The sequence below is a fragment of the Salvelinus namaycush genome, chromosome 1 (genome assembly GCF_016432855.1).
Source record: "Salvelinus namaycush isolate Seneca chromosome 1, SaNama_1.0, whole genome shotgun sequence".
Taxonomy (NCBI): Eukaryota; Metazoa; Chordata; class Actinopteri; order Salmoniformes; family Salmonidae; genus Salvelinus; species Salvelinus namaycush.
Window position 1 is genome coordinate 52,672,407 of NC_052307.1, and position 27,103 is coordinate 52,699,509.

At 44.2% G+C, this 27,103-nt stretch overlaps 1 protein-coding gene and 1 pseudogene across 1 annotated transcript; both read left to right on the plus strand.

Moving 5' to 3' along the window:
• The first annotated feature begins 405 nt into the window (after positions 1-405).
• Positions 406-14,240, plus strand: LOC120045357 (transcription factor E2F8-like). Its single transcript, XM_038990239.1, has 14 exons — positions 406-895; positions 1,964-2,039; positions 2,233-2,481; positions 2,587-2,740; positions 2,999-3,304; positions 3,514-3,675; positions 3,948-4,085; positions 4,373-4,567; positions 4,669-4,756; positions 4,888-5,395; positions 5,583-5,855; positions 11,618-11,744; positions 11,944-12,296; positions 12,549-14,240. Exons 2-14 carry the CDS (start codon positions 1,971-1,973, stop codon positions 12,705-12,707), a joined length of 2,781 nt encoding a protein of 926 aa, XP_038846167.1. The 5' UTR covers positions 406-895; positions 1,964-1,970; the 3' UTR covers positions 12,708-14,240.
• A 2,905-nt stretch (positions 14,241-17,145) lies between these two features.
• LOC120052070 lies at positions 17,146-27,086 on the plus strand (annotated as a pseudogene).
• The last annotated feature ends 17 nt before the right edge of the window (positions 27,087-27,103 follow it).

Genomic DNA, 27,103 nt, shown 5'->3' on the forward strand with positions numbered 1-27,103 from the left:
GCCTATAATTTCCACCTTTTGTCTATTCCATTTGCACAACAGCATGTTAAATTTATTGTCAATCAGTGTTGCTTCCTAAGTGGACAGTTTGATTTCACAGAAGTGTGATTGACTTGGAGTTACATTGTGTTGTTTAAGTGTTCCCTTTATTTTTTTGAGCAGTGTATAAGTCTATTGTGGGTACTTTATATCAGAGATTGGTGGGCTCATTGTAATGGCTGGAATTGAGCTTTGGAACGGAGTCAAACATGTGGTTTCTTTATGTCTGACGTGTTTGACTCCGTTTTAAAACACCATTCCAGCCATTACAATGAGCCCGTCCTGCTATAGCTCCTCCCACCAGCCACCTTTGCTGTATATTCGTGTTTTCTTCTTCGCCAAAATCAGAGGAAAAATAAACTATGGAAAGATGTTGAAATAGACGTAGCCCAATTTAATGGTTGCCAAAATTGAATTGGCTTTATGCCACGTTTCTGGCAAGATATCCGTGCAACGTTTAATGTAGACTCGTGGGATTAGGCGTTGTGTGAGTAGTTTCACATTGTGATGGTTGGCTCGATCCGGTGGAGGAAGTTCTGGGCGTTCTGTACGCGTGAAACTAGGCGGGACAAATGAAATGGTCCTCAAATCAACGTATTTTACTCACTTGGGTAGGACTACAGGGCAAAAGTCGTTTTGGCTCTCCTTGTATACCTTTAGTGTGAATTAGCCGATCGTCTGGTTCCGAAATTGCATGGGGACATTGACAACATTTCACATTTTTTCAAGATATGAGGATTGTTTTGTCAGCCAATAGCAAAGCACACGTTTATCACCAATACCTTTAGCTGCTTGACTTTGCAAGGGGATGCAAACAAGAATTTGAGAGGGGCACAAATGTAACCTGTGCTATAGGGTAAGTAACTACATATATTTGTGTTCTTAATTTCTCTTTATGGGACTGTGATTGTCAGTCAGATCTTATTCACCATCTTTAGCTAGCTAGCAACTGTACTTTACACCATTTGTTGGAGTTTAGTTAACCCGCGCCTTACTGTACGTAACTAGCTGGTCAACTAGCTATTGCTATCCAAATTGAATGGGATCTCATGTAAATAAATGTGCATTTGTAGTTTCTAACATATTTAATACACCTCTTATGAAATATTAATGCGCGTATTTGTGACTTATAGCTAGCAAAAATGTAGTTGTTTTTGGAAGACGTAGTTATAGCTAGCGAGACAGCTTTTTAGAAAAGGGTGCAATGGTGGCATTAACCCGCGCTCGCAATAGCTCATTAGCTGGCTAACAAACTAGTTGGAAAGCGATACAATTTGTTCTGCCAGCCGTTATTAACGTGTAACAACATTTTGTTACGGCAATTTATTCATGCTGACTTGCTTTCGTGCACTATAAGCTATGTAAAGTAGCACAAATGATCCGTGTGTGTCACCTTTCAATGTTCCGGGTGTGTCATTGGAATGTGTCTGCACATTCCGCGCCAAGATTTAAAAAAAATATTTACCTGCGCGGGACGGTCCGAATTCGATTGAGGTCATCGCCAGCTTCATTCTTACTGGTTACTTGCCGCAAAATAGGCGTGTCGTTGAAGCCGTTTTGCTTGATCATTCGATGGCGTGCATGTCAGTTACCGCCAAGCATTAACTGTGATATTTTGATTATATTCGATTTTTAATATTAATCTAGGTAAATCAACCGAGAGGCACGGTATTATTTGGTAAATGTGATTGAATTAGAAGCGTAGCTGCTAGCTATATCGTTAGTATGTTAACACCGAATAAATATAATGCAGTTAAGAAACGGTAACTAAGCCTATAACGTTTTGTGAAACTTGGATTAAGTGAATCAAATACGTTGATCTGCTTGCTAACGTTAACTGTTATTGATCTAACTAACTAGCTAGACACTGCTTTTTTGTTAGCAAATATCAGTCTTACATTCTTTGTTTTAAATTGAAATTTAGTTGGAAAATGTCGAGCACTTCACCGGAGTCCCATTATCTGAGACATACAAATCAAACCACCACCGCTAATCACAAGGTTAGTAATAGCTAGCTACTACGTACATGTTTCTGTTGATTTTTAAATCCAGGTTACTATCTTATTGTTTATATAGTAGTTAATATGCTGTATAGGTATGTTCAAGGGCATTTGACTGACTGTTACATAACTAACTCTAACCGTGACATCCAGTGATCCTTAAATAATCTTTGCTATCTACTTTGTCCAACAGGGGAATGTCTTTGCAGAGCCACAAGCACTGACAAAAACACCAAGGAAAGCATCTACCCAAGGCACTGTGCTAACAGAGATTCAATCCAACATGGGACCCCTTACGACCCCAACTAAAGGAAGGGAGACTGGGACTGGTGAGCCTTGGACCCCAACCTCCAATTTGAAAATGCTGATGAGCGCTGCCAGCCCTGAGATCAGGAACAGAGCGAAAGAGCTGTGTATGGACTCTGAGGGAGGGGATGCCATGGTAAAATAATACACACACACACACACACACACACAAATGAGTCTGCAGCTAAGACCTTAGAAATGTATTGATTGCCTGTTTGATCTTTTTCCTATTCACCCATAGGACCCTGAGCTTGGAGAGGAAGGGGAGAAACAGATCAGCAGAAAAGAGAAGAGTCTGGGTTTGCTCTGTCACAAGTTCCTGGCCCGCTACCCTGATTATCCCAACCTTGCCCTCAACAACGACATCAGTCTGGATGATGTTGCCACAGAGCTTAGTACGTCCTGTTTTACTTCTGTCTCTCCACTGTCTTTATTCCCATTTCATTTTTTTCTCAGAATAAAGCTATGTTACCCTTATAGTTTCACATTTAGTTTTTTGAAGAATGCAATAAATACAGCATGTATTCCCTAAGTTTAGGCCTATATGCTGATGCTGTAAATAAGCAGTTACAAACTATAGACAGACAGTATACACACAAGACCACTTTACTCCTGTTCATTTAACTCACATTCTCTCTTCTCTGTCCGAACAGATGTGGAGCGCAGGCGCATCTATGACATCATGAATGTGCTGGAGAGCTTGCACATGGTCAGCCGGCTGGCCAAGAATCGCTACACGTGGCACGGGCGCGCTAACCTACCACAGACCCTGGCCAAGTTGCGGCAGGTGGGCGAGGAGCATCGCTACGGGCAACAGATGCAGCAGATCCGCCAGCGCAGCCTGGAAAAGGAGTTTGACTCGGACGGTGAGGAGAAAGAGAACGAGGAGGTGGAGGGAGGAGAACAGGGCCAGAAGGAGATGTTCTTCGTGGAGCTTCCTGGGGTGGAGTTTAAAGCAGGTGAGAGGCCAGGATTAACCTCATTTGATTAAGAGATATTAATACAATTGTTCGTAATATGTAGCATGCAATTGATTGACCCTGTACGGCAAGGATTTTGTAGAAAAAAGTTTTCCCTGTAGATATTTCTTGTTTTAGTGGGCTGAACTGAGTGACCATGGTCTTGGCTATGTAATAACCGTGCTATTATTCCCCTGTGTTCTCTCCAGCCTCCGTGAACAGCAGGAAGGACAAGTCTCTGAGGGTGATGAGCCAGAAGTTTGTCATGTTGTTCCTGGTGTCCACACCTCGGGTGGTCAGTTTGGATGTGGCTGCCAGGATCCTCATTGGAGAGGACCAGGTGGCTGATCAGGACAAGAGCAAGTTCAAGAGTGAGTGTTGAGCCTATAAGGGCAAAACAGTCCTTCATGCCTCCGGCACAGCCTGTGGAAGTATGTATATAACAGAATTACTAACTAGCAAATCTGTTCTCTCAGCACATTTTTAGCTAGGATACACAAGCTTTATCATACAAGTTGAGTGTGTAGTTGACGCAATAAGTAAGATTCTGCACACTGAGATGCTCCCTCAAGTGTGTTAAGACCTTACGGTCTTCATCTAGTGATGATGAGTAATGTTTGAATGTGTGTCTGTGTGTTTGCAGCTAAGGTCCGCAGGCTGTATGATATAGCCAACGTGCTGCGGAGCCTGAAGCTGATAGAGAAGGTCCATGTGACAGAGGCGAAAGGGAGGAAGCCAGCCTTTGAATGGACCGGCACTGAGGACTTCCCCAATGTGAAGGGTAGGTACTCATCAGAACACACTGTCTTCCCAATAATACTTCACTTGAAGGGGTTACCATACATAATAACACTATCACAAGGCCTTTATAGGCATCACATGTCCTCAATTTCTACATGATATAGAAGTACCCTGTGCCATAGAAGCTGTGCTGAACTTTTGCTATTCAAGTTAGTGGTTTATATGAACTTTGTAAGTCAGACACTATGTTACCATTTAACCTGTAATGGTGTCCAACCTGCCTCTCCCATTCACCAGACGAAATCTTGTGTTTCAATTCACACATAGAGACCACTGCCACTACAGCGACTGCCAAGAGGAAACTTGAGTCTCGTACCTCCGTAGACAACTGTGCCAAAAATCTATTTTCCTCTCCGGGGAGCAAACGCAGCTTCACCCGCCACCCCTCCCTCATCAAACTGGCCAAGAGCATCCAGGAAGACCGGCGCAAGATCAACTCAGCCCCCACCAGCCCTGTCAAGAGTAAGTCCTGGGAGATATTTAGATAGAATCTGGGAGATGGAGTATTCAGATGTTTTCACTGAGAGTTGGGTGTCTAAATTAGCTTCTGTTTTTCTTTTCAGATGATTCCTCGAGCAGTGAGTTCTTTCCCACCAAAATGGCCCAACTAGCGGCCATCTGTAAGATCCAGCTTGACCAGCAATCAAACAAGTAAGTGCTTCCTGATTCTCATTGCGCTATCGTATCCTTTATTCTTCTAAATTAACCAGAAATGTTCTACGTTTCCTCGTTAACCTCAACTCAGACTGTCAGATGTTACAATGAGTCTTGTCTCGTTCTAGGGTTGTTGACAGGACACCTAAGCCTGCAGTTACCGTGACTGAGTCACTGCCAGCTCATCAACAGAAAGCTGCTAAAAAGCCAGGAACTCCCCAGCCCCCAGTATTAACACCCACAGAAGCCCGTGCCAGCACTGTCCACCTCACCCCACGGGCACAGTTCACCCCCCAACCTACTGGGGCAATGTCCTTCCACCCTGCCCAGTGTTCACCCCTCATCCCTATGCTGCTGCCCCAACACCAGGGAGGCGGTCCCTACGCCATCTACATGCACCCCTCCTCCTTCAGGCCACACCCCCTAACTAGGCCTCAGCCAACCAGCCTCGCTGTGCGCTCCATGACCTTCGAGGATAAGACGGGGCGGAGCCCAAGTGATGTCACAGTGCAAGGCCACTCGTCTGCTACGAACAAGCTGCCAACCAGCAGCCCCTCGGCACTAAAACGTGTGTGTTCAGAGAGAACCTCAGAGGAAAGCCCCTCCAAGGCCAAGAGGATTGACTCCAGCACCAGGGTAAGACCTGTTCTTTACTTCTAGCTGCCTCTACGCAGCTCAGTTGTACCTACTTTGACCAGAATGTGAGGTGACTTGTCACTAGTAGAGAACTTTGGCAATGACATACAAATAAAGAAGCCTGATAAATAGTTATAGCAACAGTCATACGAAGCTAACCCACCTCTCTTTCTCTGCTCTCCTCCAGGACACGTCTCCTAAGCTGTGTGAGATCCTCCAGGCTCGTCTAAAGGCGCGTCGCGGGGGTCTTGTCTCCAGCCGTCCCGAGCCCCGAGCCCTCCACCTGGACCCAGAGTTCGTCAACACCCCTGGGAGCTCAGTGGCCGTAGCAGCCAATCAGACACTGGAGCAGAACCTGGAGACCTTCCTGGAGGAGGAGAAGGTCGCGACCTCCGACAGCGAGGCAGGGCTCACGCCTGTCAGAGCTGTTCTACTGAACCCCCAACACCTACACACAGAGGTAAACACACAACACACACATAGCTAAAATACCGATACTGGTAATAACAGAAAACACTTGGCTTTAGATGTTATGTGTGTATAGTTTCTTTGGATGATGTATAGGGATGTGCATCTTTCCCTTTCAAGAATATTCGATACATGAGCTGCAATACGATACAGGAACGGTACGTTTTAGTTTGAAACGATTAGAGAACGAATCGATGCGATACGATTCAATGCACAAACATTTGTTGCATAAACACATTCATTTTTTTTAATTATATATATATATATATATATATATATATATATATATCTTTTTGTTTTTAATAAAGTTTGCCACCTGCTCCGAATACAACGGGTGTAGTCTTTACCGTGAAATGCTTGCTTACGAGCCCTTCCCAACAATGCAAAGTTTAAAAATAGTAACACAAGGAATAAAATACACAAAAATTGAGCAATACAGAGAGTACCGGTACCAGATCAAGTGTCTATAGGCCAGTGTGTATGTATAGTCTTGTGATTGTGCATAGAGTCAGTGCAAGATAGGGTCTGTGCCGATTGATCTGGTGACCATTTAATTAACAATTTAGCAGTCTTATTACTATTTAGTAGTCTTATGGCCTGTTGGTCCGTGAGCCGATGCCCCGGTACCATTTGCCGGACTGTAGCAGAGTGGTAAGTCTATAGCTTGGGTGGCTGTAGTCTTTGGCAATTTTTCTGGCCCTCCTCTGACACCACCTTATATAGATTACCTGGAGCTCTGCCCCAGCCAGTGGAAGCCTAAATTAAAATCTGATGATGATGAAGCTCATGGGCTGGGCTTCTCTGAGCTGGATCTGTCTGAGCTGACTTCTGAGTGTGTGTGTGTGATGTATGTCTCTGGTGTATGTACTATGTAGGCACCTGAGCTGAGCCATAAGCGAGACTAGGCATCTACCACCCCAGTACCACTATCAGATTAGTGGGCAACGTAGCCTGTTTGTTTTTTTTGTCCCCCCCACTTTGGTTCTGAAATTACCACCACCCACTAATTCACTTTTTAAACTAATTTATCAATATTTATTGTTTACAAATTAGCTATGACATAGTCAATGAATATATTTCACAACTTTGTAATATATTTCACCCCCATCTCAAAATCGAATGGTTTTGATCATTTGGACATTTTTATGGAGTGATCTTCTCTCGCTTTGGCCATGCAGTGCACCTCGCAAAAGGGATTGCTGTCCTCGTTATGAAATTAGCAACCTTATCCTGTGTGTATATATATATATAAATACCATATACACTGAGTATACAAGGGCTCCTGAGTGGCGCAGCGGTCTAAGGCCTACATCTCAGTGCTAGAGGCGTCACTACAGACCCTGGTTCACTACAGACCCTATGGGAGTCCCATAGGGCGGCGCACAATTGGCCCAGCGTCGTCCGGGTTAGGGTTTGGCCGGGGTAGGCCGTCATTGTAAATAAGAATTTGTTCAACTGACTTGCCTAGTTAAGTAAGGGTTAAATAAATACAAAACTTTAAGGACACCTGCTCTTTTCATGACATAGACTGATCAGGTGAAAGCTATGATCCCTTATTGATGTCACTTGTTAAATCCACTTCAATCAGTGTAGATGAACATGAGGAGACATGTTAAAGAAGGATATTGAAGCCTTGAGACATGGATTGTGTATGTGTGCCGCTCAGAGAGTGAATGGGCAAGACAAAAGATTTAAGTGCCTTCGAACGGGCTATGGTAGTTAGGTGCTTGGCGCACCTGTTTGTGTCAAGAACTGCAATGCTGCTGAGTTTTTCAAGCTCAACAGTTTCCCGTGTGTATCACCCAAAGGACATCCAGCCAACTTGACACAACTGTGGGATGCATTGGAGTCAACATGGGCCAGCATCCCTGTGGAATGCTTTCAACACCTTGTAGAGTCAATGCCCTGATGAATTGAGGCTGTTCTGATGGGAAAATGGGGGAGGTGCAACTCTATTGGGAAGGTGTTCCTAATGTTTGGCATACTGATTGTTTTAAAGCAAAACTACCAAAAGTATCGCTGATGGTGAACCTGAACGATCAAAATGAAGTCTATTGTAAGCCCCCTTCAACAGGTATAGCCAGGTGAGAGTTGTCTCTGGTAGCTTACTTTAATTCCGGTAAAACACAATTTTCAACAGCGCATACAGTTGAAGTCGGAAGGTTACATTAGAGGTGGATCGATTTAAATCGGCATGGACGATTTAATTGGGGCCGATTTCAAGTTTTCATAACAATCGGTAATCGGCATTTTTGGATGCCGATTATGGCTGATTACATTGCACTCCACGAGGAGACTGCGTGGCAGTCTGACCACCTGTTACGCGAGTGCAGCAATGAGCCACGGTAAGTTGCTAGCTAGCATTTAACTTATCTTATAAAAAACAATCAATCTTAACATAATCCCTAGTTAACTACACATGGTTGATAATATTACTAGTTTAACTAGCTTGTGCTGCGTTGCATATAATCGATGCGGTGCCTGTTAATTTATCATTGAATCACAGCCTACTTCGCCAAACGGGTGATGATTTAACAAGCGCATTCACGAAAAAAGCACTGTCGTTGCACCAATGTGTACCTACCCATAAACATCAATGCCTTTCTTAAAATCAATACACAAGTACATTTTTTAAAACCTGCATATTTAGTTAATATTGCCTGCTAACATGAATTTCTTTTACGAGATAAATTGTGTCACTTTTGCATTCTGTGCAAGCAGAGTCAGAGTATATGCAGCAGTTTGGGCCGACCTGGCTCGTTGCGAACTGTGTGAAGACCATTTCTTCCTAACAAAGACCGTAATTAATTTGCCCGAATTTTACATAATTATGACATAACATTGAAAGTTTTGCAATGTAACAGCAATATTTAGACTTAGGGTTGCCACCTGTTCGATAAAATACGGAACAGTTCCGTATTTCACTGAAAGAATAAACGTTTTGTTTTCGAAATTATAGTTTCCGGATTTGACCATATTAATGACATAAAGCTTGTATTTCTGTGTGTTTATTGTATTATAATTAAGTCTATGATTTGATATTTGATAGAGCAGTCTGACTGAGCGGTGGTAGGCACCAGCAGGCTCGTAAGCATATATTCAAATAGCACTTTCCTACGTTTGCCAGCAGCTCTTCACTGTGCTTCAAGCATTGCGCTGTTTATGACTTCAAGCCTATCAACTCCCGAGATTAGGCTGGCAATAGTATAGTGTTTATAAGAACATCCAATAGTCAAAGGTATATGAAATACAAATGGTATAATATAATACCTATAATTCCTATAATACCTACAACCTAAAACTTCTTAACTGTGAATATCGAAGACTCATTTTAAAAGGAACCACCAGCTTTCATATGTTCTCATGTTCTGAGCAAGGAACTTAAACGTTAACTTTTTTACATGGCACATATTGCACTTTTACTTTCTTCTCCAACACTGTGTTTTTGCATTATTTAAACCAAATTGAACATGTTTCATTATTTATTTGAGACTAAATTGATTTTATTTATGTATTATATTAAGTTAAAATAAAAGTGTTCATTCAGTATTGTTGTAATTGTCATTATTACATATATATATATATATATATATATATATATATAAAAATCGGCCGATTAATCGGTATCGGCTGTTTTTGGTTCCCCAATACTCGTTATCGGCGTTGAAAAATCATAATCGGTCGACCTCTAGTTTACATACACTTAGGTTGGGGTCATTAAAACTCGTTTTTCAACCACTCTGCAAATTTCTTGTTAACAAACTATAGTTTTGGTAAGTCGGTTAGGACATCTACTTTGTGCATGAAACAAGTAATTTTTCCAACAATTGTTTACAGACAGATTATTTCACTTATAATTCACTGTATCACAATTCCAGTGGGTTAAAAGTTACACTAAGTTGACTGCCTTTAAACAGCATGGAAAATTTCAGAAAATTTTGTCATGGCTTTAGAAGCTTCTGATAGGCCAATCATTCGAGTCAATTGGAGGTGGAGGTGTACCTGTGGATGTATTTCAAGGCCTACCTTCAAACTCAGTGCCTCTTTGCTTGACATCATGAAAAAATCAAAAGAAATCAGCCAAGACCTCAGAAAAAAAATTGTAGACCTCCACAAGTCTGGTTCATCCTTGGGAGCAATTTCCAAACGCCTGAAGGTACCATGTTCATCTGCACAAACAATAGTATGCCAGTATAAGCACCATGGGACCACGCAGCCGTCATACTGCTCAGGAAGGAGACGCGTTCTGTCTCCTAGAGATGAACGTACTTTGGTGCAAAAAGTGCAAATCAATCCCAGAAAAACAGCGAAGGACCTTGTGAAGATGCTGGAGAAAACAGGTACAAAAGTATCTATATCCACAGTAAAACTAGTCCTATATCGATATAACCTGATCGGCTGCTCAGCAAGGAAGAAGTCATGCTCCAAAACCGCCATATAAAACGGCAGACTATGGTTTGCAACTGCACATGGGGACAAAGATCGTACTTTTTGGAGAAATGTCCTCTGGTCTGATGAAACAAAAATAGAACTGTTATGTTTGGAGGAAAAAGAGGGAGGCTTGCAAGCCAAAGAACACCATCCCAACCGTGAAGCAGAGGGGTAGCAGCATCATGTTGTCGGGGTGCTTTGCTGCAGGATGGACTGGTGAACTTCATAAAATAGATGGCATCATGGGGTAGGGAAATTATGTGGATATATTGAAGCAACATCTCAAGACATCAGTCAGGAAGTTAAAGCTTGGTCGCAAATGGGTCTTCCAAATGGACAATGACCTCAAGCAAGCATTCTTCCAAAGCTGTGGCAAAATGGTTTAAGGACAACAAAGTCACGGTATTGGAGTGGCCCTCACAAAGCCCTGACCTCAATCCTATAGAAGATTTGTGGGCAGAACTGAAAAAGCATATGCGAGCAAGGAGGCCTACAAACCTGACTTAGTTACACCAGCTCTGTCAGGAGGAATGGGCCAGAATTCACCCAACTTATTGTGGGAAGCTTGTGGAAGGCTACCCGACACGTTTGACCCAAGTTAAACAATTTAAAGGCAATGCTACTAAATACTAATTGAGTGTATGTAAACTTCTGACCCACTGGGAATGTGATGAAATAAATCATTCTCTCAACTATTATTCTGACATTTCACATTCTTAAAATAAAGTGGGGATCCTAATTGACCTGAGATGGGGATTTTTTACTCGGATTAAATGTCAGGAATTGTGAAAAACAGAGTTTAAATGTATTTGGCTAAAGTGTATGTAAACTTCCTTCTTCAACTGTATATCAAAAACCTAGCAAATCATCATGATTTATAGTGATATTAAGATTGTGATTGTCACAATCTTAATTGCATGATATCTTAATATCATGCAAGCCATTTTAGTATTTGAATGTGCCACACAGATTTGGTAGACCAACTCGCGTTGGTCAGTATGTGAAGCTGCGCACAGTTTGACTAGGCTACTGATAAAATGACTTGTAGAGCAATGACTGTCAACAGAGTTATATGCAGTTCGATACAAAAGATAAGAGGTATTTTCGGATGTCGAAAGAAATGTATTGAACTTATGAACCAGTGACTCGTAATGTTTGAATCGATTTTCTGACCAATGCATGCTACATTTGGTTCTGGTCTGAGGACCAACGTACTTGTATCTTAAACATTTAAATCTGGGACCGATGCGTATCGGTGAATCGTTGCATCCATAATACTGTCTTAATGACTCTCTTTTCTCTCGGTCTGTCTCTGTGTTCCAGACTCTGATCCCCACTGGCTACATGATCCCCATCTCCCAGCAGTCCCTCTTCAGCTACAAAGACCACAACACAGAGAGCAGCAAAGCCTTCACACCCACCTACAACATCTACCACACACCCACCGCAGGTATACACACCTTTAACATTTATTCACAGTAAGTACACACACTAACGCAAATTTGAACTATGTCTTTTCGTCTTTATTATTTTCTGGGGACCATGAGTAAAGCGTACAAGCATTCGGTATCAGATGACTTAAACTCAATTAAAGTTGGAAATCTGTATCTTATGACTAATTAACAATATCTTCCCTCTCTCCTTCCCAGGCTCTAGACCTCCCCCGATCCAGGAGTTCACCCCCACCAGCCTCCCCCTCCACAGGCCTCCCCCGTCCTCGCCCTTCTCTGCCTTGGGACACCGCTTCCCCAGCCCTGCCATCCTCAACTTTACCCTGCAGAACCTGGGCCTCATCCCTGGGCCTGGCTCTGTGCCCGCTTGCAGCCCTGGCACTGCCCACACCCCGGAGCACCCCAGCTCCATGCCCAGCCCCCTGCCTCCCCACCTGGGCCTGCATCAGAGGGGCGGCATGGTGTTCGTTAAGCCCATGTCCCCCGTGCCAGTCCAACACCAGATGACCGGCCCAGGCGGGCAACCACTCACGCTAATCAGCCTACAGCAGGTGAGATGCATGCTTGCATACATACATCCACACAAACACTGTTACACATACACACACACTGGGTCACACACACACAGCATAATCTTATCACACACACAAACAGTCAAAGGCAAACCCCTCTTCCCTAATTGCTAATGGTGTGCTGCTGGTTCAGTGCTTGGGTAAATAACTTCACTGATTATATAAACGAGGTGTGATGTTGATTGTAAGCATCTGCTAAGTTCTCTGTCGTTGTCTTTCTCTCCTCTTCAGATGACCACGCCCAAAGGGACGGCCCTCCCCCAGCACAGTTTCTTCCACACCCCGCAGGCTACCGTGGTAACCACCAGCCATGGACACACGGCGCCGGCGGGCACCAGAACCGTTTACATCCCTCAGCGGAAGCTTGACGTCACCGCTGAAGACACCTAAAGTCTATGCTGCTACACATCCTGTGTGTGTGTGTCAGCCCTTCAACATGTGTGTGTCTGTGCATGTCTGCATGGTTTTCTATGGTCTGACTGTCGTATTTTTAAGGCGTACTGTAGGTTGAGTGGTTTTGTGTTTTAGGGTATGTGATGTCGCCATATGATTTCATCCAAAACTGGTCCATGGGTTATTTCAGCGTTTCCCAAACTCGGCGCACATTTAGTTTTTTGCGCTCGTACCACACAGCTGATTCCAATTATCAAAGCTTGATGATTAGTTGATTATTTGAATCAGCTGTGTAGTGCTAGGGCAAAAACCAAAACGTGCAGCCCTTGGGGTCCTGAGGACTGAGTTTCGGGAGCCCTGGTTTATTCCATTTCTACAGGGGAAGACAAAGTATGTGAACGTGGTGTGGAAACTCCATACAGAAACAGCTGCGTGTCACCATCATCACAGCTAGCTCCAAATATAACTGATGGAGAGACCAGCCATGGGAAATACTCTTAACCCTGGGGATTGATACACAATATGCTGAATATTACTGTGTAATACTATAATACTACAACATACTTTTGATACTGGTGTATATGTACGGAAATATGATTAGGGATCACCAGTAGGTATTAAACTGGTGAGAGGTGCTTTCTGTGTCTGAATACTAAATAGTGAAACTGTCTGTCTTATTTAGGTTTTAAAAAGTTGTTTGCCAAAATGTAATATGCTGGCTGAGTATTTCCACATTTCTCAACGAGAAGTTGTACTGAAGTCCCATTACATCATCAACGTGCCATAGAGAAGGACAACAACTTAACCTTAGTTCACTGGGATGACATTAATACGTGACAGCGGAACTTTAATGACTGAAATAGAAACATTTGATTGAAACGTATTGTAGATGAGCTGTTTTTGTACGTGTCAAATTGGTAAGATTACAATTTTGCACATTGTACATGCTAACTGTTACCCTTCGTAAGCTGAATTGTATGTGATTAAAATGTAAGGGGTGAATGTATGTGATGGGATTCCTACCTTAGGCAAATCAGGTAATTGAAATCGGATCTTAATGCATAAGGAATGGACTTAAAGCATCCTTGTATATAAAATGGTAAACTATTAATGTTGTTAAACCGGTGTCTGTCCTGTTCATGTATGCTTTACTGTCTCCCTCAGTTGATGAATACATGGTCGATGATATGTTGGTGTCCTATAGCATTAGTCTAGAGTAGAGTGTGAATATGATAAAGGTGGTTTCATATCCAACAGTAAATACAGTACATGCCTTCAATTCCAACCAATTAAAAATACAAACCCATATAGATTTATTTAATTCTGTGTACACACCCCTTTTAAAATCATGTGCCATTCCAATTACCATCAGCTAGACACATAATTCATTCCCCTTGGCTACTGTCACCCAGAAGTTTCAGGAAATCTCTCAATCATGCTTGTGTGTCACGTTCCTGACCTGTTTTCCTTTTTCTTGTATTTATTTAGTTGGTCAGGGCGTGAGTTGGGTGGGTTTGTCTATGTTTGATTTTCTATGTTGGGATGTTTGTGTTCGGCCGGGTATGATTCTCAATCAGAGACAGCTGTCAATCGTTGTCCCTGATTGAGAATCATACTTAGGCAGCCTGGGTTTCACGTGTGTTTTGTGGGTGTTTGTTTCCGTGTCTGTTTGTTGCACCACACGGTACTGTATCGGTTTATGCACTTCGTTTATTTGTTTTGTAATTCAGTATTCAGTTTCGTTTTAATAAATCATTATGAACACTAACCACTCTGCGTATTGGTCCGATCCGTCTCGCCTCTCCTCGTCCGAGGAGGAGGAAGAATATGACGACTACCGTAACAGAAACACCCACCACCAAAGGACCAAGCGGAGTGGAGAAGGGCGGCAACAGCAGCGGAAAAAAACCCAGGACTCCTGGACTTGGGAAGAGATTCTGGACGGCAAAGGACCCTGGGCTCAGCCAGGGGAATATCGCCGTCCCAAGGCGGAGTTGGAGGCAGCGAAGGCAGAGAGGCGCTGGTATGAGGAGGCAGCGCGGCGACGCGGTTAGGAGCCCGAGAGTCAGACCCAAAAATTTCTTGGGGGGGGGGCACACGTGGAGTGTGGCAAAGCCGGGTAGGATACCTGAGCCAACTCCCCGTGGTTACCGTGGAGTGAGAGGGCGTCGTACTGGTCAGACACCGTGTTATGCGGTAAAGCGCACGGTGTCTCCAGTACGCGTGCTTAGTCCAGTGCGGGCTATTCCACCTCGCCGCACTGGCAGGGCTACGGGGAACATTCAACCTGGCAGGGTTGGGGAGGCTCGGTGCTCAAGAGCGCGTGTCCTCCTTCACGGTCCGGTATACCCGGTGCCACCTCCACGTACCAGTCCTCCGGTGGCAGCCCCCCGCACCAGGCTGTCTCTCCGGGTTCTCTCTCCAGCTGCTCCCACCTGTCCAGCGCTGTCAGAGCCTTCCTCCTCTCCAGCGCAGCCAGAGTCTGAACTGCCTGCCTTCCCAGCGCTGTCTGAACTGCCTGCCTTCCCAGCGCTGTCTGAACTGCCTGCCTTCCCAGCGCTGTCTGAACTGCCTGCCTTCCCAGCGCTGTCTGAACTGCCAGCCTTCCCAGCGCTGTCTGAACTGCCTGCCTTCCCAGCGCTGTCTGAACTGCCTGCCTTCCCAGCGCTGTCTGAACTGCCTGCCTTCCCAGCGCTGTCTGAACTGCCTGCCTTCCCAGCGCTGTCTGAACTGCCTGCCTTCCCAGCGCTGTCTGAACTGTCTGCCTGCCCAGCGCTGTCCGTCTGTTCCGAGCCGTCAGAGCTGCCCGTCTGTACTGAGCCTTCAGAGCCGTCCAGCCAGGACCAGCCAGAGCCGTCCAGCCAGGAGCTGCCAGAGCCGTCCAGCTAGGAGCCGCCAGAGCCGTCCAGCCAGGAGCCGCCGGAGCCGGCCAGCCAGGATCCGCCGGAGCCGGCCAGCCAGGATCCGCCGGAGCCGGCCAGCCAGGATCCGCCGGAGCCGGCCAGCCAGGATCCGCCAGAGCCAGCCAGCCAGGATTCGCCAGAGCCAGCCAGCCAGGATTCGCCCCTCAGTCCGGTGCTGTCCCTCAGTCCGGAGCTGCCCCTCAGTCCGGTGCTGCCCTTTGGTATAGTGGGATTGACATGGAGGGTGGCCATTGGGAGGAGGCCACGGAAGCGGGGTTTGACTATGGTGGGGTGGGGACCACGACCAGCGCCAGAGCCGCCACCGTGGACAGACGCCCACCCAGACCCTCCCCTAGAGTTTATGCTGGTGCGCCCGGAGTTCGCACCTTAAGGGGGGGGTTATGTCACGTTCCTGACCTGTTTTCCTTTTTCTTGTATTTATTTAGTTGGTCAGGGCGTGAGTTGGGTGGGTTTGTCTATGTTTGATTTTCTATGTTGGGATGTTTGTGTTCGGCCGGGTATGATTCTCAATCAGAGACAGCTGTCAATCGTTGTCCCTGATTGAGAATCATACTTAGGCAGCCTGGGTTTCACGTGTGTTTTGTGGGTGTTTGTTTCCGTGTCTGTTTGTTGCACCACACGGTACTGTATCGGTTTATGCACTTCGTTTATTTGTTTTGTAATTCAGTATTCAGTTTCGTTTTAATAAATCATTATGAACACTAACCACTCTGCGTATTGGTCCGATCCGTCTCGCCTCTCCTCGTCCGAGGAAGAATATGACGACTACCGTAACATTGTGTAAGACCAGGACAAATGGTTGGTGAAAGCTGTGTTGTCAAAGGTGGGGTGGGTGGCTACTGTAGGTCTTGAGTGTTTGTCAGAAGTTATTTTAGGAGGATGCTTTCATTTGAGCGTCACAATTCAACTTTGGGTAATGAGAGAGATGGGCTGTGTTTCAGGACTTCCCTCTGTGGTGTTGGGGTGGTCGCACTCACAGATTTGAGACTGAACTGTGAGGGGAGAGATTGATACGAATTCATCCATAGACCTGTGCAGGTATAGTAGTAAAATATGTATGATTTGTGAGTGATATGTTTGATATTGATACATGTAAACACACAGGTTGAATCAACGTCGTTTCCACATCATTTCAATGACATTACATTGATCCAACATGGAATAGACATTGAATTGACTGAGACCGGGATTGACTGAGATTTTCAATTAAACCAATATCATACTGGCCAGTGTCCAACCAGTGCCATATTTTTTGAATATTTGGTCCAAGGGTCCATGGATCTGACTGATGATGAACTTGATCAAGCTATCTCTAAGTTGAAATGCATGAACATGATTTGAATTCATCCATCACGAAATTTCCATGTGAGGAAAGTGTTAGTGACCAGGCTGCTTCAAGCGGTCCAGGGTGGATACTGAAATATGTTCTTCCATGGTCCTAATGGGCTACATTCCTGGAGTCTTATCGCCACATACCAGCCCTATGAGGTAACGGACTACCTCTGAAATTAATGGGTGAGAATAGAGGAGAGTCAGGACTGGCTGAGATACCTTATCTCTGCTAGAATAACAGGCTCGACAACATCGCCGTCACTATAATATGATGGGTATCATCAAAGAGAAACCAAATGTAGACATTTGTGGGGGGGTTTTGTAGTCTGAACCAATCCCAATGCATGCATAGCCGCGGGAATTAGGGCTGCTGAGGGTTCTGCAGCACCTCCTGTTAAATCAGTATTAAAATAATAATATAAAAAAATATATATACAGTACCAGTTAAAAGTTGACACACCAACTCATTTGAGGGTTTTTCTTCAAAAAAAAATGCTCCATTGTAGAATAGTAGTGAAGACAGCAAAGCTATGACATAACACATATGGAATCATGAAAACTCAGCAAAAAAAAGAAACATCCCTTTTTCAGGACCCTGACTTTCAAAGATAATTTGTAAAACTCCAAATAACTTCACAGATCTTCATTGTAAAGGGTTTAAACACCGTTTCCCATGCTTGTTCAATGAACCATAAACAATTAATGAACATGCACATGTGGAACGGCCGTTAAGACACTAACAGCTTACAGACGGTAGGCAATTAAGGTCACAGTTATGAAAATGTAGGACACTAAAAAAGGCCTTTCTACTGACTCTGAAAAACACCAAAAGAAAGATGCCCAGAGTCCCTGCTCATCTGCGTGAATGTGCCTTAGGCATGCTGCAAGGAGGCATGAGGACTGCAGATGTGGCCAGGGCAATAAATTTCCATGTCTGTACTGTGAGAAGCCTAAGACAGCGCTACAGGGAGACAGGACGGACGACTGATCATCCTGCCAGTGGCAGACCACGTGTAACAACACCTGCACAGGATCGGTACATCCTAACATCACACCTGCGGGACAGGTACAGGATGGCAACAACAACTACCCGAGTTACACCAGGAACGCACAATCCCTCTATCAGTGCTCAGACTGTCCGCAATAGGCTGAGAGAGGCTGGACTGAGGGCTTGTAGGCCTGTTGTAAGGCAGGTCCTCACCAGACATCACCGGCAACAACGTTGCCTATGGGCACCGTCGCTGGACCAGACAGGACTGGCAAAAAGTGCTCTTCACTGACGAGTCGCGGTTTTGTCTCACCAGGGGTGATGGTGGGATTCGCATTTATCGTCGAAGGAATGAGCGTTACACCGAGGCCTGTACTCTGGAGCGGGATCGATTTGGAGGGGGAGGGTCCGTCATGGTCTGGGGCGGTGTGTCACAGCATCATCGGACTGAGCTTGTTGTCATTGCAGGCAATCTCAACGCTGTGTGTTACAGGGAAGACATCCTCCTCCCTCGTGTGGTACCCTTCCTGCAGGCTCATCCTGACATGACCCTCCAGCATGACAATGCCACCAGCCATACTGATCGTTCTGTGCGTGGTTTCCTGCAAGACGGGAATGTCAGTGTTCTGCCATGGCCAGCAGAGAGCTCGGATCTCAATCCCACTGAGCACATCTGGGACCTGTTGGATCGGAGGGTGAGGGCTAGGGCCATTCCCCCCCAGAAATGTCCGGGAACTTGCAGGTGTCTTGGTGGAAGAGTGGGGTAACATTTCACAGCAAGAACTGGCAAATCTGGTGCAGTCCATGAGGAGGAGATGCACTGCAGTACTTAACTTAGGGCTAGGCACCTTTTTTCTCCACTTCCTGTCTGAATGACGTGCACAAAGTAAACTGACTGTAGCTCAAGGCCCTGAAGCCAGGATATGCATATAATTGGTACCATTGGAAAGAAAACCGTTTTGTAGAAATGTTAAAATAATGTAGGAGAATAAGACAATAGATATGGTAGGAGAAAATCCAAAGAAAAACCAACCAGAATTGTTTTGAGAGACCATCCTCTTAGAAATGCAAGAGAAAGGTCATATTGAAAATTAGCTTCCTGGATGCAATTCCCATGTCTTCCACAGTGTCAGCAGTCTATGTTTAAGGTTTCAGGCTTGTAACTTCAAAAACGAATAAGAAATAACAGAGGGGATACAGTCTTGGAAATTTGTGTTTGCGCACGCCATGAAGATATTACGCACCTGCTAAAATCGTTTTCCTATTGAACATACTTCTTTCCTAAAGAAATATCATAGTTTGAATACATTTTAGGGTATATGAGGAGTAAATAGAAATGTATTTTGACTTGTTGAAACAAAGTTTAGGGGTAGATTTTTGGATTCCTTTCTCTGCAAGTTAAACGAGTGGATTACTCAAATCGATGGCGCCAACTAAACTGACATTTTGGGACATAAATAAGGATTTTATCTAACAAAACGACACTACATGTTTTTTTTGTTTTTTTTTAAATTTTATCCCCTTTTCTCCCCAATTTTTTGTGGTATCCAATCGCTAGTAATTACTATCTTGTCTCATCGCTACAACTCCCGTACGGGCTCGGGAGAGACGAAGGTCGAAAGCCATGCGTCCTCCGAAGCACAACCCAACCAAGCCGCACTGCTTCTTAACACAGCGCGCCTCCAACCCGGAAGCCAGCCGCACCAATGTGTCGGAGGAAACACCGTGCACCCGCCCCCCTCGGTTAGCGCACACTGCGCCCGGCCCGCCACAGGAGTCGCTGGAGCGCGATGAGACAAGGATTTTGACCCCCCCCCCCCCTTTGTTCAGGGACACATTATTACATTTCTGTTAGTCACATGTCTGTGGAACTTGTTCAGTTTATGTCTCAGTTGTTGAATCTTGTTATGTTCATACAAATACTTACACATGTTAAGTTTGCTGAAAATAAATGCAGTTGACAGTGAGAGGACGTTTATTTTTTTGCTGAGTTTAGATGATGATGTAGTAGATGAGAATGGTGAGAAATGGTGATGTCTTAGCTGACACCCCACACTCATGCGATACTCACAGTCAATAACGCATCTCTAATGGTCTGTGCTGGTTTGGTTGAAAGAGGACTAAATTACTGTAGGTGGGGCATTTAAGAGGTAGCCTCACCTCTTTCAGGTGGACATGATGGTTCTTAACAAGCTTTGATGGAGATGTGTGGGGCACAATGAGGTGGGGGGCTCCCCTCCAGGTAGGAAGGGAGTGGGAGGGGTTGTGTACAGTTACTGTTAGACCATTCCTGGTGAACAAGCAAGCCATTAGGCTACAGCACTTCTAATGTTATGGTTTAACAGTAACAGTAAGTCCCAAACACACACTGCATAGTGTTTTGCAATTGTAATGGTATAGGTTTGGGTTTAATGGTAAATATCACTAATCACAATACATATATAGAGCTGTTTCCTGATAATTGTACTGAAAAACATTTTATTTATATTTTATTATGGTTGTTGTGGAAATATTGAATCAAATATTTCTCAGATACCGGCGCTTGTGAATTCAAATAGACTTTATTACAAAAAGTAACAAAGCCGAGCAATTCCATGGAACAACTATATTCTCTTGCCACAGACCTCAGGCCTTACAGGTTTCCACCTTCAGATAACACACATGGTCACTCCCCTCTATGTAGATGATTAACACCCCTTGGCCTCTCGCCACCATTATCTTTCTGTCTCAATTCTTGCTTGTTTACAGATTCTATTGGTGGCGTATCCATAGCAACGATACAAAAAATAAGACACACACATAATGCAGGTGTCTGTCCAATGATACTCATAGGACTACACAATGGCTCGCCCCAAGCCTGTAATGGCACAGACATGCATATACAATACAACTACATGCCCTAAAGCCAGTCACAGGACCAGGTAATGACTTCCCTCAGGCCTATAACAGCACAGGCATACATTTTCTGCTTACGTTCTGTTTTTACATGTCTAGTGATTAACTCCATGTTGACCCAGCTCTGTTCATTCACCTGAGCTCAGCCTTTATTTTGCTTGCACATGTCTATTAATTAACCTTATGTTGATTCTGCTTACTACTTCTGAAGTGCATAATATATGTACTGGAAAATCACCCATAGTCATGAATTTTCTCCTACATTGTCACAACATTTGAGTTCCTAGCCCAAGTGGTGCAGCTGTCTAAGTCACTGCATCGCAGTGCTTGAGGCTTCACTACAGACACGGGTTTGATCCCAGGCTGTGTCACAACCGGCCGTGAGTCCCATAGGGCGGTGCACAATTGGCCCAGCGTCGTCGGGGTTAGGGGAAGGTTTGGCCGGGAGAGCTTTACTTGGCTTATTGCGCTATAGCGACTCCTTGTGGTGGGCCGGGCACCTGCAGGCTGACTTCGGTCGTCAGTTGAACGGGTGTTTCTTCCGACACAGTGCAGTTGACTTCCGGATTAAGCAGGTGGATGTTAAGGACGTATGACTCAACCTTTGCCTCTCCCGAGCCCGTTGTGGAGAAAAAGGGGGTAAAAAAGCAAAAAGGTTAAAACCACACTATTAATTTTCATAATGAGACAATGTTGGTAATGTTGGTCACAGTTAAGTTACAAAAAGGTAGGAGCGTGGATCAGAAAACCAGTCAGTATTTGGTGTGACCACCATTTGCCTCATGCAGTGTGACACATCTCCTTCTGCATAGAGTTGATCAGGCAGTTGATTGTGTCCTGTGGAATGTTGTCCCATTCTTCTTCAATGGCTGTGCGAAGTTGCTGGATATTGGCTGGAACCAGAACACGCTGTCATTGACGTCGGTCCAGAGCATCCCAAACATGCTCAATGGATGACATGTATGCAGGCCATGGAGGAACTGGAACATTTTCCGCTTCCAGGAATTGTGTATAGATCCTTCCGACATGGGCCTGTGCATTATCATGCGGAAACATGAGGTGATGGTAGCGGATGAATGGCACGACAATGGGTCTCAGGATCTCGTCACGGTACCTTTGTGCATTCAAATTGACATTGACAAAATGCAATTGTGTTCTTTGTCCGTAGCTTATGCCTGCCCATACCATAACCAAACTGCCACCATGGGGCACTCTGTTCACAACGTTGACAAGCTGGCTTCTGTTCTACAATGGCCATTGAAGATAAGCATCTTATTGCAGTTCAGAAGATACTGCAATAAGATGACACATTTGTGGCCTGCTGGAGGTCATTTTGCAGGGCTCTGGCAGTGCTCCTCCTTGCACAAAGGTGGAGGTAGCGGTCCTGCTGCTGGGTTGTTGCCCTCCTACGGCCTCCTCCACGTCTCCTGATGTACTGGCCTGTCTCCTGGTAGCGCCTCCATGCTCTGGACACTACGCTGACAGACACAGCAAACCTTCTTGCCACAGCTCGCATTGATGTGCCATCCTGGATGACCTGCACTACCTGAGCCACTTGTGTGGGTTGTAGACTCCGTCTCATGCTACCACTAGAGTGAGAGCACCGCCAGCATTCAAAAGTGACCAAAACATCAGCCAGGAAGCATAGGAACTGAGAAGTGGTCTGTGGTCACCACCTGCAGAATCACTCCTTTATTGGGGGTGTCTTGCTAATTGCCTATAATTTCCACCTTTTGTCTATTCCATTTGCACAACAGCATGTGCAATTTATTGTCAATCAGTGTTGCTTCCTAAGTGGACAGTTTGATTTCACAGAAGTGTGATTGACTTGGAGTTACATTGTGTTGTTTAAGTGTTCCCTTTATTTTTTTGAGCAGTGTATATATTTACAATTCAGAATTAGGCAAACCAGACATTTCTTTTATCTTTAATTTACAAATAGCCAGAGGCACACTCCAACATTCCAACATAATTTACAAATGAAGCATGTGTTTAGTGAGTCCGCCAGATCAGAAGCAGTACGGATGACCAGTGATGTTCTGCTGATAAGTGTGTGAATTTGACAATTTATGTAAAAAGTAAAAAATAAAAAGAATTCGGAATGTAGTGGAGTAAAAGTTGTCAAAAATATAAATAGTAAAGTAAAATACAGACACCCCAAAAAACTACAAGTAGTACTTTAAAGTGTTTTTACGTAAGTACTTTACACCACTGGTCCTAAACAACCTCTCCAGACTGTAGTCTTCAGAAAGACCAGGGACAGGGACAGCTGAAAGGGCTGTGTTGATTGACGTGGGTGGGACCATTGTTAGACTCCAGGCCCAGGCTTCTGCGGCCTAATAATATGAATAATGCCATTATCCACAGCCTGATATAGTCGCTTAATAGGTATCAGGGCATGAAGAAATATATTTTGGTATTAAAATAAAGGAACGGAATACTTCAGTTTTTTGCTGTCCAACCTCTATCCTGACAAACTGACGAAAGTTAGTCCATAGCTGTCATGGCCACAACATACTTTCTCCTGCAAACTGTGGTTCAGTGTAGACTGTGTTAATGTGTTGGTTTGGTTTTTCTCTTCACCCCAGTGGCCTGCAGGAAAGGGCTGGACAGTACAACAGCCGCGGCGCATGAGTCAGAGATCTACTGCAAGTCCTGCTACGGCAAGAAGTATGAGCCAAAAGGCTACAGCCAAGGTGCTGGAACCCTCAGCTCTGACCACCCTGGACCTGCACTCTCAAGAGTAGGTCCCTCTCGTGATTCTCTCTGACTTCCACACCCCCCATCTCTACCCCTCTCTCTTTTACATCTGAACAACCAATTTAAGGACTCGACACAACTAACGTTAAATAGGCTACTTAATTAAAAACACGGAGTTGTCCAGGACACTGCTGCAGTTAAATATCGATGAAAACATACATCAGTCATATTTTCAGTATCAAAAGAGAGACACGAATACAGCTTTCATAAAAAGCTTCCCAGACTTAAATGTTACCAAGGAAACATTTTAATTGACATATGGCAAAGCCTTTCTGTGAATATGGATGTTCGTTTTGGTCTCTTTGGAGATTTGTAATTTATTCTTTCCTCTTTATGAAGTTCTAAGCCTCACCCCACATCCACAAACTCCAACTCCAGTAAGTTTGCACAAAAGGTTTGGCAGTTAAGATTGCTGCCAAAGATGTCCGAAGGCTGTCTACACAGCAGAGACGATCATGGGGGCAGGAAAGGTAAAAGTCCTCTATATAAGCCTTGTTGCACCCTTTAGACCACAACAATACAAAGATAACCTAACTCTGATATACAGGTGCTTGTGTTTCTTGTTGCAACCTTGGCATAAATCCTGCTTCCGCTGTTTGGGAAGAGCCTGGAGTCTTCCCTTGAAAAATAGTTTGCCCTACAGCCAATTCTGTCGAATCAAAAGAATTTGCAAAAAACAATCAGATTTCGACAGAAATATGGCTGAGACGCAAAGAAAGTTCAAGGAGAGGGGGTACAAAAATGATCAGATTAATAATGCCATTGAGAAAATTCAAAACAAAACGAGACATGACCTTTTTCAAGGGCAGTCTCGCAAAAAGACGCATTCTTGCATTTTAACTACCCGCTATTCAAAGCGCTCTGAACAAATTAAGGGAATCGTTCACAAACATTGGCATATTCTTAAATCCGATGATAGTCTCGGTAATGTGTTTTCTGACCTTCCCTTGGTCGTATTTTCGCGGGGCAGAAATCTCCGAGACCAATTGGTACACTCTGATTTAACCCCCCAAGATATTCCTGAACAACGTCTATTTGCGCCCCTATTGGATGGTAATTATAAGTGTAATGGCTGTGCCCAATGCAATGGCACTTATAAATGCAGATCCTTCAAACATCCACAAACAGGGACATCGATCCCAATCAAAGGTGTTATTACGTGCTCCACTAAGGCAGTTATTTATCTCATAACTTGTCCTTGTGGTAAAAATTATGTGGGTAAAACAAAGCGTGAATTAAAAGTACGTATCTCAGAGCATCGTAGCACCATTAGGTGCAAAAACTTGACCTACCCAGTTGCGGCCCACTTTTTGGAGGCAGGCCACTCGATTTCATCTTTGCGTTATATTGGCATCGAACATGTCACCCTCCCTAGGAGAGGGGGTGACCTTGATAATTTATTGTTAAGACGAGAGGCTGCTTGGATATTTAATTTAAAGACCCTTGCTCCCTTCGGTCTTAATGTGGACTTTGATCTGAAGCCATTCTTGTGATTGTTGTGTTTGTTGTGACTTTGCCATTGTGGTTGTTTGTAGGCTTGTGTGGTCTTTAGTGAGTCTATGATCGTATGCTATCCATTTGTATTAATTGTATGTTGCTCATTCTATGCCGTTTTAATATGAGTAATTAACCAATGATATTAGGCCACTGTTGGCCATGATTACAGACACCTGTGTGTCTTGACACTATATATAAACGAGTCATCCCGCAGTGTCTGTGATTGTACCCTGATGAAGACAGCTTGCCTGTCGAAACGTTGGTAATTAAATATCTTTGCATCTGAGCTCCTAGAGTGTGCGGCTCTCCTTTATTTTCTAAGAGCCTGGAGTCTACCACAGTGACAGACAAGGATGGGGAACTCTACTGTAAAAGGTACACAAACACACAACAAAAACAAGCTCCCACCATGTACATGCTGTTAAGACCACAAAGCTAGCCAGCCCTACAGAGCTCCCTTAGATAAATGATACAGCGAGGCTTCAGTAGAAACCATTGGCAGTCGGTGACGTTTAAGATGAGAGGGTGAGAGCACGGCCTTATTTATATTACTGCATATTGATTACTGTCATATTCCATTCACCCAGCTCAATGTAACGTCGATGTGCTTCGGCTATTACATGATACTCACATTTTCCCTATACCCATCATGAAGTTGCTACAACCTAGCCAATGAATGAAAGTTTACAACTTAAAGAATTTTGAGTAATCAAGGTTACAGACAGTGACACATTCAATACCACCTTGCACACTCTTGCTCTCATCTAGCTGATCTAGGGAGTAAACGTTAGTCCAACAGTTGCAAATGTGAATTTCTATTGGACAAATTCAGATATTTTCATCCCTGTTTCGTTCCGTTTAAGAAACATTTTAACAGAATCGGTGGAATGAATACACCCTGATCTAACGTAAACACAGTTCACTTTCATAGAAGCATGATCACTTTGCTCGTTGTATAATTCCTTCTTGCATCTACGCGCTCTCCTCTTCTCACCTTTTCCCTTCGCTTCTGGACTTCAGTGCACAAACCATCAGTGACCAGGTGGAAAAAAACAATTTCCCAAGCCAAACCTTCATATGATAACCGCTAACCACAGTCTACATCGTTGTCACTATATTAATGTCATAGTTCTAGTAGATATGTTGACTAACACATTAGTAAACCCGCTATAATCATGCAGTAGTGTACAGCAAGCCGTTTGGCAGCGACACCAGGGGCAATATATTAATAAAACCAAGCTTACCTTGACTTGGAAGAGTTCCAGTGTTGGATAGCTATAGCCAGGTAACTAACATAGCATCCCTCTCTGTTTGAGCCGGGTGTTTGAGTAGGCTAAACTAGCTAGCTGCATCCACTAGCTAAGTGAAAAAAATACAACTAAATATAGCTCTCATGCTTCTTAATTTTTAAATAAATCAATTTGTTCAAAACTGTTCAACTATTGTCTTTCTCTCTCTTCGAGTCAATTACTCATGATATTTTATGCACTGCAGTGCATAAGCTACAGTTAGCTAGCTTTCAGTACTTGATTCATTCTCTGATCTTTTGACTGGGTGGACAAGTCAGTTCATGCTGCAAGAGCTCTGATAGGTTGGAGGACATCCTCCAGAAGTTGTCATAATTACTGTGAAAGTCCATGGAAGGGGGTGAGAACCATGAGCCTCCTTGGTTTTGTATTAAAGTCAATGTACCCAGAGGAGGACGGGAACTAGCTGTCCTCCGGCTACACCACGGCACTACCCTACAGTGTGCTGTTGAGGCTACTGCAGCCCTTCCTTGCAATTAATCAATTATTTGGTGATGTGAATATATTTTAGTATAGAAAAAAAATAAATCCCTATTCACTGAGTACTGTACTCAGTACTGTATCTTCCAGTGTTTCATTATTTCTTAGTTGGTTTCTTTGCTACGCCAAAAACTTTGGGCCGAAAGGAAAAGGGCTGGGGAACAGTGGAAGATGGAGAATGAATTCCTTGTAATAGTTTGTGTACATTTT